Below are 16110 nucleotides of genomic sequence, written 5' to 3' on the forward strand. Positions count from 1 at the left end.
GGCAACAGACATGTAATTATGATGCTTATATGTTCCGTTAATTTTATGTAGAGCTCTGAACACCTTATTGACTCAAAGCATTCCACAGTGGGGACGATGCTAACTCTGTTAATTTCAAGTTCTCTGCCTCCAAAGATTCTCATCTTCAGGATAGGGAGGCAGCCCAAGGTGCTAGTTAAGAGGGAGGAAACTGGAAAGATTAAATCTCGACCTAAGGCAAGTTACTTATGTTTGAGACTCAGTTTCTTCATCTGTCAAATTAGGAGACCACCACTTACTGCAGAGTTGTTGCAAGGATTACATGAGAAGACATTTATAAAGAAGGTTGAGCAGTAGCTAAAACTTGTTCATCCTCGACCAATGGTTACTGCTATTAATTATAACATACAGTAGGCAAGCCACATATAGAAACTTAAGTATTATGTGTTACCCATGAATCATGCCTATTTGACATATCAACACCGCTGAAGTATGATAAAAGCTTAACTTTCATAAGATAAAATTTTAAGCCAAGTGCTGCTCATTAATTCAACTATTTAAGCACCTACCCTGTTTTCGAAGCTAAGGATGTGATGATGAATAAGACATATAAGGTCTCTCTCCTTAGAGAACCTATATTCAGACTGGCAGGTGTGGACAGTATATGAAGAATTCAGTTAATAAAACACAAATAGTTAATTTCAGATATCAAATGCCATGAGGAAAATAAAATATGATGATGTGCTATCAAATAAAAAAGAAGGCTAATCGTGGTTAAGCGAACAGAGGCCCTTCTGAAGTGTCCATGAGATTTGATCCAGGAGCCGAATGATACAAGGGAGCTAGCTGTGTAGATTTAAGGGATGAGAACTGCAGGGAGAGATTAAAGTCAGCATGAAAGAGTTTAGAAGAAGACAAGAGGAGGGAAAAAAGAAAGCTCAAAACTGCAGGGTCAGTAATGGTGAAGAAAGAACAAGGACAGTGCTCTTTTTGGATCTTGGGCTGTAGTCTATTTGTGAGTCTAAAATCAATTCAGTGGCTCATGACCAAACTTTGAGAAATAAAATAGAACAAAACAGAGAAGACTACCTGTAGTAAAGATAAACATTGTTTTCTGAAAGCTTACTTTGGTCATTTATAAACTCACATGATGGAACATGTTCTTCTGTGTTCCTATGTAAAGTTAATTCTTACTGAGGGTTGAGCTAAACTCTCTGAAAGTCAATGGTTCTCTTAGGACATGCAGAACAGAAAAAGGATTATTCACAAAAAAATAATAAGTAAACAAAACACTAGAAATCATGAACACATATTTCAGAATAGTGAGAATAACTGAAGAGAGGGCTTGAGGTGCAAGGGTACCAAATAAAGATGAGCTGGTGAGAGGTACGTAGGACAGATAAAGAGAAGACAGAAGTCGGAGGAAAATCAACTGGGGCGAAACGGAAGGGATGATGTGAACAACCATAAAAAATATCCCTGTGAACATCAGTAGGATTCAGTGACCAATGGGTATAAAGTATGTTCTCCAAGAGATGGGAAGATGGTCTACTGAATGTGCCAGCCTAGCCATTCAAATACTGAAACTTCTATTTTGATTATTTTCAAGCTGAACAAATAACCATGTATCACTGCATATAGTAACTAGTTAAGTGAATCTATGGTTGGTATCATTTTATATAGCAGAAGCTGTAAAGACAGCTGATCCTTACCTACGCCCCTGCCCAGAAGATAGGAGATTTGCTTTCTGAGTCAGATTTATCTGGCAAATCTGAACTCAAGAACAGAGAAAGGCTGAAATACTATATTGACCACTTTACTGACCACTTTGACCAACTTGGAGGCAGTGCTAAAATATAATCTTCCAAATAAAGCACTGCAGTGGGCTTTGCTCTTACTAGTTAAAAACATAACAATGCAGTACTTTACAAGATGAAATTTACCAATCATATTTCAACAAAAAACTTTTACATAACTGGTGGATGTATCATGGTGTAACTATCACGATTTAGTGAGTGCACTAAAATTTTCTACTTGGATTTATCTAACATTATGAGTTTTTTCCCACCTATGAGAGACCTTAAAACCAAGTTCTGAAAGAAAACAAACTTAAGACCCAAATCAGGCCAAATCAAGATTATAAAATATAATAATGTACATTCAATCATGCTATCAATAAAGATGTCTTATGGCTACTAAATATAAAAATTTAAAACTTTCATCTTTTAAATCTATTTTTTGTATATGTTTTAAAATGCTCACATTATATATAGCTTTAAATATATATAAAACATAAATGTATCATTTGGAGACATTTACTCAGATCTTTTCTTTATAGGGTAAATAACCAAAAAAGTTTAAAGACAGTGAAACAGGTTAAAGGAAAGGAATTATGAGAGAATTATCTAATTTTCAGCTTTACATCTCACATGCATTTATAACTAAACTACTGAGTATTTCTAAAGAGAGCAGTTAGTGACATATTTCATTTCATATACAGTTCTACTTTATATCACACTAAGTTAGAATGATCTAAGTGGACAGTAGTAAAGTATTTCTAGAAATTGAATACTTTTCCTACTGATGACCGTTACAAACTTTTAAGGGAGCTGCAGGGAAAGATTAATCTCTAAAATCAAAGTTAGGAAAGGACTGTAGTTTACCAGTTATATGTAGAAAAAAGAAGAAAAAGTAATAATGTTTTCAGTAAAGTCCAAGTATAAATAAAGTAATAAAAACTGATTTTACTAAAGGTGCTCCCTTGTAAATATAGTCACCTGAGAGGTACTTATCATTTGAACTCAGCCTATGCTATCACAGGGCAAATACGCCGTTCTCAAATCCCCTATGTGATTCTTGGGTCATATGTGAAGTGCATATATGAACAGCACAAAAAAGCAGTTCTCAAAGTATTGTTCAGGAACTCCAGGGGGATCCTCAAGGTGAAAACTGTTTTTACAATACTACTAAGATGCTGTTTGTCTCATATTTCATGAATGTGCAGTGAAACTTTCCAAAAACTACATGAGCTAAACACAACACAATGATTGCAGAAGCTGATGAGAATCCAGTTATCTTCAATTAAAGCCAGACATTAACTAGGCACAATGAAATTAAAAATACCACTACCCTTCACTGTCTCATTTTAAACTTCATTCATTAATTAAAGTATAATTATACGCTAACAATATTTATTATTTTTAAATGCACTGATATTTTTTAATTTCTCAGTTTTAAATTAGAATATAGTAAATGCCTACTGCTATAACTCACATGATCAAAACCTTTGGAGTTCTCAGTACTCTGAGAGTGTAATATGGTTCTGAGACCAAAGAGTCTGAGAACCACTAGGTGTACGGACTGCAGATTTCTGGGTTATAGTGCTCATTTTCATACCGAACAGCACTAGTAAGAAATTCTGATAATCTGGATTTCTATGACTACAGACTTACAATTACTGGATTTCCTTTTAAGCAAGTCACCACTTCTTAAGTCTTAAATATGATGAAAAGATACATGAAATACATAGAAAAGCATAATTTTTTTTTTAAGTGCAAACACTAAATAACTTTTACCACGGAGCAAAAACATCTTTAGATTGTTTATCAAGACCTTCTGGTAGATCTTGAGTCTCTTTAAATGGCCCTAAGACACCAACAACTCTAGATTTTCTTCTCAGTTGGATATAACACCAGTTATCTCCTTAAGCAAATTTGAAAAAGGGCCTGTCACTACACTGTACAAATGAAGCAGGCTGAATTCCAAGGTGTGTCCAGATTCTGTGAATAAAAAAAAAAAACCCACTCCCACTGAAAACATTTTTCTCCAGTTTTCTTATAGTCCTGGGAAAAAAATGTTACAAGTAAAAAGTTTTTAATCATCTGCTAACTCACTTAAGGCTAGAACACCAATTCCCAGTATTCTATAATGACAGCTGGGTAAACCAAGCAGTGAAGAAGTTAGCTGTATCACCTCCTTTTCCAGATAAAAGACACACACACACTTACACATCCTCACGCCCACCCACTTGTGCACACATGCACATACGTGAGCACCATTAGTGACAACTAAAAAAAAATTTTTTTTTAATCTCAGAAGATATATATATCTCAAAATGGTATAGCAGTAATCTCTAAACAGTGGGATTTTCAGTAAATATGATTTCCTTTGAAATGTCATTTTCCCTCTAATTTTTCAACAGCAAAGTATGTACCATTTATTCAACAAATAAAAGTTTAAAAAATGATCTGGTTCAATATTTCCCAGAATGTTGCCTAAATCCTCTTTTATCTACATCAGAGATTTTCACCCACAGGCACTTCTGCCCCCTTAAAGGATGCTGGCTATCTTTGGAGATGTTTTGACTTGCCTCAACTGGGCGACGGTACAATGAGCAGGTGACAATGAATGTTCCAGTGCAAAATGTCAACAGTGCCACTCTGAGAAACCCTGATCTGCACAGACTTCAGCCTCAGGTAAATCTGCTTATTCTGTGACCAGTTGTCTCCTCCCACCCTGCCCCCAGACCTCCAAGAAGTTCTCTCTCACTTGAGCTCTAGGCATACCTTTGAAGAATTAATTTAAATGATTACCTAAGCCAAGTTAGCAAATACTTATTAAAACTCTTCATAACTTGTAAGACAGAAGAATGAAGCTTTCGCAATCAAAAATATTTTGGTGAATCATTCTTCTGACATACAAAATACCACTGGTTCACTCTATAGCTCCTTAAATATAGTGACCAAAACCAAGCTAGATCTCCTGTCAGATATAGAAAGTACTGTCAGGAAAATCCATTTAAAATAATTTGCTCCAAAGAAAAAGAAGAAATTTAAAAAAGAAATGAAAGACAAAGAAAGATAGGAGAAAAACAAAATCATCTGCAGCCACAGGTTAAAGCCAAGTTACCTCAAGCAGAATACTTTGTAGCATAAACACTTCTAAGATGGTAAAGAAATTATCCAAATCATGCACATAACAATAAAATATATACAATATTTAAAGTACTTGGAAAGTAACAGCCTGGGGAAAAGAATAAATTTTGCTTTTATAATGATTTTCCAAAAGGTTCTTTAAAAAACCCCAAATTAAAAACTATTTCACAATAGTGTTCTAAAGAACTTAAAATCCACCATGACACATAACACATTATATACATGCTTAGCTCCTTGCCAGACACAGAATATGCATATGTGGGCAAGTTATTTAATCTCTGTGTCTCAATTGTAAAATGCAGATGACACCATCTACCTTACAGGACTATTGGGAAAACTATCTGAGGTAATATATTTAAAGAACTATTAAGAAGCACTATTAGAATGATATCTAGCATACAGGAAACTTAATAAATGCTGGCCTGCTATTTTTATCATGTACTAAGTGAGCAAATGAGCTGAACTTCACATCACACATAACATAGCATTTTCCCCTACCAATTTACTTACGTGCATTATCTCCTTCTGGAGGTTGATAAAAGGAAAGGCCCAATGATACTATGGCTGCAATTTCTAATATAATTAAAGTGACATCTTGTAATGCTTCCCATACTAGCTGAAGAAAGGTTTTTGGCTTTTTAGGAGGTATAAAATTCTTTCCAAATACTGCTTCTCTTCTTTCTATATCTACAGGGTTTCCACTTAAACCTAGTAAAAAGAAAGAAATTTTAGTAAACGGTTTTTCTACTTACAAAGGAAAATATTTTATTCAAAACACATTCTCTACACTTTATAGATTCATTACATTTGGACACAATGCATAAGATCCAACCAAAATGGTTTATTCCTGTGAGTTAGACTAACTGTACATAATTTAAATCACCAAAAAACATGCGCAGTGCTTGAAGAAAAAATTTTAAGTAGACAACACAAGGCTGAATTAAGAAATTGCACTTTTCCCAACTGCTGCTTTTTGTTCATACCATCTATACCATTTATATAGACTGCTAGAGAACCAGAGATGATATGTCTGATAGTTTTACATTGGAATTAAACATTTCCCTGATCTTTCCTGGTACTTTTCTTCCATAAGTAGGGAAGTATATAAAGATGTTCATAGCATCTTAGTTAACAAGTGCAAGTTTCTTTTACTTTCATTCTTATTTGCTGAACAATGAAAAGTTCACCTATCATAAACCTTAAAACTTCTAAAAGTTCTAATTCAAGTGATAAAAGATTTTTAAGTCACAAAAACTGGGGCTTAGGATGACCTTTCCTTCAAGCTTGACTTTTAGGATTTATGGCCACCCACTCCAGTACTCTTAGAGGAGCCTGGTGGGCTGCAGTCCATGGGGTCGCAAAGAGTCAGACATGACTGAGCGACTTCACTTTCACTTTTCCCTTTCATGCATTGGAGAAGGAAATGGCAACCCACTCCAGTGTTCTTGCCTGGAGAATCCCAGGGACGGGGAAGCCTGGTGGGCTGCCATCTATGGGGTCGCACGGAGTCGGACATGACTGAAGTGACTTAGCAGTAGCAGGAGAAACAGGCAGTGCTACTGACTGACTGTCACTGTTAAGGAAAAGATACATTTTGTGGGAAATACTATTTACTGCCTAGAGCATGAAATTAGAAAGCTATGAAAGTTAAAAGAGAGTTGCGTGATCAAATTTGCCTTTTCTTCACCTACCAAGTTAGTCCTCCTCTAATCTAATCCTGATGATCCTGCCAAGCCTAGATACATCCCAATTAGCTACTGCAAAGGATGTCCACGCTTACATTATTATGGAGGTAGGGAAACAGAAGCGGCAGTGATAAAGGACATTTTCCCCAAGTTTAAGAACAATGAAGAAGGGGACAGAGATACCGGGATGACATGACTTTTATCATTATATATTTAAAATCTATAATGAAGCAACCTCAACTCTTTGTTTTTTGGCAAGAACTCATTCTAGGAGAACAGCCAGGGAGAAAGACAGGAGAGCAGCAGATCACTGGAAAGCTCTCGGCTCGCTTTAGCTATGATTCTGGATGTGAGGCAGGCAGAGAGTAGCAGAGAGAGAACAAAGCAAGCTCACTGTTAGAATAAACAATGAGAAATGTATATACAGAGCTTTAAAGATTTACTTAGGTTTATTATTAATTATTTATTTACTTGTTAAAGATACCAAAAAGCTTCCAGAGAAGGTTGTCACTAGCAACCATAACAAAGTCAGGTCCACACTAGGCAGTGTGGAAAGCACCTTAGATTTCTGATGACAAAAGTCATCAACTGAAACCTTCCAGAGGCTCTGAGCTGGAGTCCATGGAAAGACAGACGGTGAAGGCCTGCGCTGACAGTGACCGGGAAAAGGCAGATGAGAGGAAACCTGCAAAGCAGGACTCAGCCTTCACAAGCTATTTCTTCAGGTGAGCGCAGTCCCTTCACCAGTCCTGGCTGCGGAGAATTAACAGCCATCCACGGTTTAACTGGGGGTTAAGGGAATCAATGCAGTGAGGTTTTCCACAAAATGAAATGTATTTGTTTTAAAGAACTATACTTTGAGATGTCCTGAAATTATGTGCCTAACGCTTTTCAAATTAAACAGCCTTTCTTTTATGAAGCGATGATTATTATATAGTGGGTAGGTTTGTTCTGTCTTATATTTTAATGCCATTACAGCAAAAATAAAAGATTCTTGTTCCTTCCCTGTGTTAGTCTCCATTTTTTTCCTAAGAAATACGTTTGAAGATATTAGTTCCATCAGTTTAACTCACCCTTAAGAGTCAACCATCAATTACATACAACACCTCAGTTTTAAATATCATCACTGTAACTATAAAAATAATTGATTAAATCTTAACTTATGTTGGTTGTAACAGGGGCCAATATTTTATGTTAATGCTGAAAAGAACAGCCACAGAGCTAAAGATCACTTTAGAATGTTATCTTGGAGGGAATACAGGAAGTAAAAAAGCAACTGACCCAAAGATTAGCATAATTCTTCTATGCTCCCACCACACATACAAGCACATACCTAGAACACTGCACCGCCAAAGGTATCTGGTTTAGGAATTAGAACACCTAGGTCCCAGTTAACCTACTGAAATCTTGTGCAAGTCACTTACTCCTTTTGGGGCTGGGCATGGGGGATGGGCAGAATTAATATTTATTGGTAAAACCTAGATTGTTTGGGAGGACCAAAGAACGTACCAAGTATATAAATCATAAACTACAGGGCAATAGTTAATTAAGTAAGGAGGAAGACAAGTTACAAACTGAACACTATAGGTTTTAACTCTATTTTGGGGACAAGTGATTTCTATTAATTTAAAATAACAAACCTACGGAACCTAGTTAAAAGTTCTGCAACACCAGTCTGACCCCTTCTCTGATATTTACTGAATATCTACTATGCCCAGGTACTGTTGTACTTTGCTGAGAAGTCAGGGTGAACAAAAAGGTCTTACATTCAGCAAGGTTATATTGTACTGGAGGGAAAGAGAGAGAGTTAAAACAATACAGAGAGAGGACTGGCATTTATTCTAAGTGCAATGGGAACCACTAGAAGGCTTTATAGGAGGGTAGTGATAACCAATCTCATTTAAACTTGACTGAAGGACAAACTGAAGAGCATGCATGCGAGTGGAGGAAAAGACCAGCTGGGAGACCACTGGTCTCTACAGTACAAAATGAGGTGGTGGTGGTTGGCTCTGGGTTTCAAAAACGGAGGCAGAGCCCCTGAGTCTTCCAGGTATCTTGTAAGGAAATCAGATAGAACTTGCTGAAGGACTGGATGAGGAAGAAAGGGAGGAAAAAAAAAAGGCTAAAGCACGATACCTAGATTCTTTTTTGCCCATGCACCTACATGGATGGAAGATAGAGACATTTATCAAGATAAGGCCGGCTTTGAGAACAGCAGAACTGGGTGGAAAAAGGGAGGCAGGAGTTCATGGTTCTGCTTTACAGGTTTAAACATGATATGCCCATTAAACAAAGAGGTGGAAATGTCTAGTAGATGGCTGGTTATCCATATTCAGAACTCAGGGAGAGATCTGAGCCAGAGAATCTCACTATACAGATGATTCTGGAGCCATGGGCCTAATGGCAGCCCCTGGAAAGCTAGAGTACACTGACAAGAAGGAAGCCAGACTGAGGTGGGAGCCTTGGAGCACTCCAACATTTGATGGTCAGAGAGGGTCTCAAAACACCAAAGGCAACTGCGAAGAAATGGGGGACACACACAGAGACACATGTTCACGGAGTACCACGGAAAGGCAGTTTTTAAAAAGGATGATGTGCAATCATATCAAATGGTGTTGCAAAGGTGGAATAAAATGAAGACAGACTGGACAACTGGCCTGCACTAGACGGGGGCTGACGACTTTGATAAGGAACCTTCAGGAGGCGGCTTGGAAGCAAGGCTGGGAATGAGTTAAGTGGAAACAATAAGCACAGGTAACTGCCAGGCGTGTGATGCAATGACAAGAAATTAAGCAGTCAAGGTAAAACCTAGTAAAGGTGAAATAAAATGGCAACCCACCTCTGCAGTCTCGCCTGGAAAATCCCATGGGCAGAGGAGCCTGGCGGGGCGGGCTACAGGTCATGGGGTCGTGAAGAGTTGGACACGACTGAACACACGCACACGAAGGTAAAATACAGTGCTGCTGCCTTCAGTGCTACATTTTACCTTAATGCTTTACCTCTTTATTTTATTTTGCTCTTTACTACAAAATGGATAAATAAAACTGTTCTGCTTTTTTAAAGATGAGTGACAGATATTAAGGCAAGTTATTTAGCAACGGAAATGACCACACTGGTGACACAGATGGTTAATCTAGAGCAAACCTCTGAAGAAGCCAGGGGAAATGGAGTCCAGGGCATGGGTGTCAGGCTACTACAGGTATGGGAGGACATTCCCACTGTGAGGAGGGAGAAAAGCAAAGCGTGTGGGGAAGAGAAAGGTAAGCCCTGTTGAAACTGGCAATGAGACTGCACGGTCCTAGCTTTAAGAATAGATGAGATATGGTATCAAATCATTTAGAAAAAATTACAGATAAACAGAATGAGAACTCTTCTGCCTAGACCTACTGGCTCCATAGATTGTAGTGCAGCAGCGATGAGGCCAAGGCATTGACCTTTCAATGGCCCAGTTAGCTTCACAAAGAGGAAACAGATTCGAAAATAGATTAAAAACCCATCAAAAATAGTCTCAGAATTTATGCTTTTGGGGTCTGGATCCACCATTCTATGAACAGATAATGGCTCAAGAATATTCTCTGTATATCTGAAAGAGACAGATTATGTGAAAAAATGCAATGCTATCAAGATACTGATGTTTTACCAGAAAATGTAGCATTCCAACTGCGGAGTCTAATAAAACCATGTCTCAATTTAGAAAATGAAGAGGAAAGAGCACTGAAATGGAGAAAGCAGGTGGATTTAACTGAAAATCATGGTTAATACACAGCACATCCGAATCTCAAATCTTCTACTTGAGATTATGTCAGCATTTGTGCGTGTGTTCTGCCTGTGGACCAGTGATGCCTTCTTTTAGTGAGGGTCACACGAAAACATAGCTTCCCAAGTGGCACAGAGGTCAAGAACCCGCCTGCCAATGCAAGAGACGCGGGTTTGATCCCTGGGTCAGGAAGATCCCCTAGAGGAGGAAACGGCAACCCATTCCAGTACTCTTGCCTGGGAAATCCCTTGGACACAGGAGCCTGGTGGGCTGCAGTTCACAGGGTCGCAAAGAGCTGGGCACAACTCAGTGACTCTACAGCAGCAACACAGGAAAAGATGCAGATCGAGAAAGGACGTGCAGATCTGTGTCGACTCTTTTTGAAAAGCAGATCAACACTCTCATCATATTCTCAATTTCAAAAAAGAAGGAGACTCCCCTCAAATCTAAGTGAATCACTATCTAAAGTCAAACTCAGACTTTGTTCCTGAACGCCAACCGCAGGCCAGATAAGGAGAGGCACAAACATACAAAGGGAAATGAGTCAGACGGGATGCCTTTCTCCGGCACTTGCCTTCAAGGAACTCGTAGTTCGGTGGGGCAGACCGACAAGCAATCAGTTAATCACAACCCAGAGTGTTAAGCAGTAAAGATGGGGGTGGTGAGGATGTTAACGGAAGCCCGCAAAAGGAACTGGAATCCAAATTTAGGGAGTTGGGGTGGATAAGGGAAATATAAGATACCAAACCTGAGATCTCAGGAATGATTAAGAGACAGTCACAGGAAGGGTGAGGTAGCATGTTTAAGGTGAAGAGATCACAAGACCGGAAATAAGAATGAGCTTGGCACAACAGTATTTCAGAAAACTGAAAATTTTGCTATGCCTCAAACACTGAGGAGGAGACAAGAGATGAGATGAAGTAAGCAGGAGCCAGACCCCAAAGAAATTTGTTAATCTAAGTGAGAAGTCTGAACTTCCTTCTAAGTGGGAGTGCAAAACCTCTACCAGCTCTCAGCAGGAAAGTGACAGGCAGTGCGAAGGGAGACAGGAAAAAACACCCGTTAGTATGCTGTTACCTGAATTATGCGAGAGAAAGACAGCAGCCTCAACCAGGGTGGTGGGGAGGTAGAGGAGCAGATACCCTTGAGTTAAGAGGCAGGAGTCATGGCATTTCCATGTCTTGTCGACCCAATGAGTAAGAACAGGTGAAAGGCTCCTATCAAAGTCAAGTCCACCTAGCAAGGTGGGTGATGGTTTCATCAGACAGCAGGGATTGGGGGAGTATCCTCTCCGAAGGGAAAGTCTGGAGAGGCTGGGGAAATGAAGATGTCTACTGGCAACTGAGCTTTTGGCCCCAAAGCCTGTGAGAAAAGCCTGGACTGGTGCCACGGATGTCAGAGTCTGATAGGAAGTCTTAGAAGAGGAGAGCATCACCCAGGGAGAAGGCAGAGATGAAGAGGCGAGTGCCCCATGATCGGAAACCCAAGGCCTGGCGACATGGAAAGGAACGCATGGGAGGCGGATGAAACCGGTCAGACAGGAAAAAGCAAACGTTCAGAGTCCAGTGTTATGAAAGCAGAAGAGAAGCTCTGAGAGGGAAATATTATATTCAAAAAAACTGAACCTGAAAAAATGAACAATGCAATGCTGCTTCAGACTCTACCGAGTACAACTTTACAAAATAATATATATGCTACAAGATTTGAGGAGTCAGTATTGCAATTATCTTCAACAAACTCATAAGCAATGAAAACTGGTAACCAGAGCAAGTATTAAATGTATAATTCTCCATATTTTTAAATTGGGGTATGTAATTATCATAGCAGGAATAAATGTCTAGGACAAGGTCACACAGAGTCATCAATAGAACACCCTCACTGGTAACTGTATACAAGTATTAGAACATACGTGGCTGGCATATCACCACCATGCAGATCCTTGTCGAGTGCCTAAAATGGCTGTGCCCGCTGGTATCACCAAACACACGCATCAGGGAATCACTGCGTTCCTGCAGCAGCCTCTAAGTCAATAAGGATTGATCCCGGGTGAAGGCTGATGTCTTTATGGAGTTAAAATACATTTCCATGTGTGAATGCCCATTTTGTTATATTACATCATGAAGACATGGCCAAAGCACAAGGTGACCAATTGCCTCATTACAGCAAGTGTAAACAGAAACTGCCATCTGAAACATTATGGAGACATCAGTCAGCCAGGGACAACTGCTGCTGGCTCTCCTACTTCCTCCCATACGCTACTTTTGTTTCTCTCTACCACTGTTTCCTTTCCTTATTTCCTTTCTTTTTTCTCTCTCCCTTTGTTCTCTTCTAATTTTAGCAACTCCCACCTTAGAAAGCCTGGTGTATCTTTTTGCTTGCTTACCCTTTATAAATCCACAAAGCCATGCCTCTTACAGGAGACCATTCAGTACCTGTCTAATTTTTATGAATTCATTTTTATCCTTTGCTTAATACAGTGCTACGAATCAGAAATGATACGAAGGGCTGAGATCTGCACTCTGTAAATCTTACTACTAGAGTCTATTCTACCATCCAATAAAAAATATACTACAGATTAATACAAGGAACACATGAAAATGGAAAAGATACCAACAGCTAGTTTAAACATAAAAAGATCAGGAGAGAAGGTTTAGAATAGGAAATGAGAAAGTTAACGTAAGGAAACAGTAATGATACAGAAGAACAAAACTGTAATGACGATTTTATACAGTTAGGTTATTTTGTTACAAGGTTGTTTGGCATAAAAGTTCTTTCTTGGAGTCTGGGGACTGTAAGCTAGGTGCTTGGTAACAGATAAAACTAAAAATATGAATAAGTCACAATTCCAGTTTACCCTGAAATTTATGGTTCTAATTCTTTTAAGAGTGAAGATGATCAATCAGAACCACTAGTCCATGGGGTTGCAAAGAGTCGGACATAACTGAGCAACTGAACCGAACTGAGGAAATTTTTAATATGAAAATCACATCTGGCTTCAAACACTTCCTATTGATCAGTACATGAACAGTAAGGTTCAAACTCAGTCAAGTACTAGTCTGCTAGAAAACAAGCAGTGAGTTAGCAGGCCAAATGAGAAAGCACAGAAACACAACTTCTTAAGTAGGGCATATTTTAAACATTGACTGATAAACCCCCATTTTTTTTTTCATTATGTAATTCTTGTCATCAAGAAAAAAAAAAACTATTGTGAAGAGAGAACACAGATACTCCGTTCTCAGTATCTCAACTCTTTTGCAAGCTGAATGAGGTGAGCTTTTACAACAGGCAGTACACTACAGCAGTTAAAAGCATGTTCTCTGTAGCTAGAATGTCTAGGTTGGAGTCCTTCCTCTGGGCTTATAGGCTGTAAGACTTGAGAAAAGCTGCTTAACCTTTTTGTGCTGTGGGTTCTTGGGCTGTAAATTGGATAGGGTCGTTGTGAGGATAAGTTAGTATTTCTTAGTGCTAACTACCAAGGTGGCACAAAAACCATTCTGTTGTTCTTAACATCTTTAACTGTTCCTCCAGACTTCAGAGCAATCTAAGATCTACATCCCTACTATTTCTGATTTTTCTTCTCCAGTTTTCTCTTAGCCATACGTCAACACACATCTCATTTTTTCTCCCCTCCCACATCTCATTTATCTGTCCTGTGAACTTGTGTCCCAGGTGGAAAAACAAGGCAGGCAGTGTTGTTTTATTCATTGATGCATGCCCAGAGGGCTTCCCAGGCAGTGCCGGTGGTAAAGAGCCATATTGGTTTGATCCCTGAGCTGGGAAGATCTCCTGGAGAAAAACAGCAACCCACTCCACTATTCTTGCCTGGAGAATCCCATGGACAGAGGAGCCTGGCCAGCTACAGTCCACAGTGTCACAAAGAGTTTGACAAGACTGAAGCGACTTAGCATACATGTACATGCCCAGAGCCTAGAAAAGTGACAATCAGATAGAAGATACCCAATAAACACAATAAATCAACTCTAAAACACACATATTCTTACCTTGTATTAACATCTCTGAAATTGGAATGTAATTTAATTATACACGTACAACTCCCAACACTAATTCTTTTTTTAGGGATTATATAAAATATACGACAATGACCTAGATCTGAAAGACTGTATGTTATCAATGAAGAAATTAATGAATGAAACAACTAAAGGGACACATAAACATCAGTTTTACCTAAACAAAATTCCTGTACGCTGAAGAATCGTATCTCTATCTCATTTTCCATGATCATAAGCAGATCATACTAACAAAAGGTTACTTATTGTCTAGATCATTTCACTCGGGCATAAAACCTCCCCAATGATGAGTCACTCGTTATCATTTGCCTAGTTGATCAGTGACAAAATATTCATTAGCTTTCTGAGTGAGTTATTTCTAAATTAAACTAGAACTATTTCTTTGGAAATGACATTGTTGTGAAAGCGGCTGTTGTTTATATTTATTCTTATAAGGAGTGTAAGTACAAATATAATGCTTACAAAATCTTTAAAAGAATATTTCACGATGACAAGCTTATATATGAAGAGTAGAAGACAAAAGTCTGTACAAATTTTGACAAAAATTAAATTCACTATACCAGGAGAAAGATGAGCAAGAGTGCTCTAGTAAACGAGGGGGAAACGGCAATCACTTGTTTAACAGCACAAAACAGCAATAAAACATACACAATTTTGAGTGTTGACTATTTCTACAGATTATCCACAACTTCCACCATGTCACAAGAGGTACATAATCATTCCCTTCCCCTAAATTTAGAAACTAATGTATTAGGTTTAACTTTTCAGTTAATTTAAGAAACTTCACTAATTAAACCAAAATCAGTGTAAGGAGCACTGCCTGAAATAAGAGAAGAAAAGCAACTGCCATGCAAAGTAAACAGAAACTAAGTCCATTAAAAATAACACACCATGGAGGGGTTTTTAGTTACGAGAAGACAGAAGTTCTGATTAACTAGGGAAACACAGAGCTATGGTTGGGGAAAGCACAGTTAAGGGCAGGTTTCAAAGTAAAGTTCAGTATCACTTTCAGTTATATTGAGGGTTTTTAAAAAAATGTTAATGCTTTTGATCAATTTGGTGATACTGAAACATCCAATGATTAGGTTTTAGATTAAATGTAGTTAAGTACAGATGGTTAAATTACTGAATCAACCAACTGAGAATAGCATAAGTAACATACAAATCTCTAAAGTCATATGAAGTTAGCTAAAACTTTAAAGGAAGACTTGCATAAAGAACAAGCTCCAATTTTGTCATATTATATTGATTCAAGTCCACATGTCTGTTCCCGATTCCCTGAAGCAGCTCTTAAAAAGGCACAGCATATTTAAGGTGTAACTGACAAGTCCATGTTTCCAGTGGCTCTGACTTGAGGAGAAGATCCAGACCATCTGGAAGACTTTACAGAAAAAAGAACATGCTCCAAGTGACCTGAGGAAGCCCTTTAAGGAAATGGGAATATTGACATCAGCTTCCTCAGAAAAATTAAAGTAACTACCTATCATTAAAACAATGAGCAATTCACATAGAATTATATGAAGGCTTCAAAGAATCTTTTGGTGTGATTTAAAATTCTTTGATAATTTTGGAAATAACTTTTTGCTATGACCCCAAAATTTATCACAAGTAGTGGCACGGCATAAGATGCTTCCGGAAAAATGATTTCTCTAGAACTGGCTTTAGACAGATACTCCTTTCTACAGAAAGATATAAAGGATATATACTAATATCCTTTAAACTTTTAA

General features: G+C 38.3%; 1 protein-coding gene across 6 annotated transcripts in view; it reads right to left on the reverse strand.

Moving 5' to 3' along the window:
* Nucleotides 1-16110, reverse strand: part of ATP2B1 (ATPase plasma membrane Ca2+ transporting 1) — a 133278-nt gene that overhangs the window by 53520 nt on the left and 63648 nt on the right. For all 6 annotated transcript variants that reach the window (XM_024991379.2, XM_010804765.4, XM_024991382.2 and 3 more), the window contains 1 exon segment: nt 5424-5621. In XM_024991379.2, coding sequence (XP_024847147.1) covers nt 5424-5621 — 198 coding nt within the window.

The sequence above is a fragment of the Bos taurus genome, chromosome 5 (genome assembly GCF_002263795.3).
Source record: "Bos taurus isolate L1 Dominette 01449 registration number 42190680 breed Hereford chromosome 5, ARS-UCD2.0, whole genome shotgun sequence".
Lineage (NCBI taxonomy): Eukaryota > Metazoa > Chordata > Mammalia > Artiodactyla > Bovidae > Bos > Bos taurus.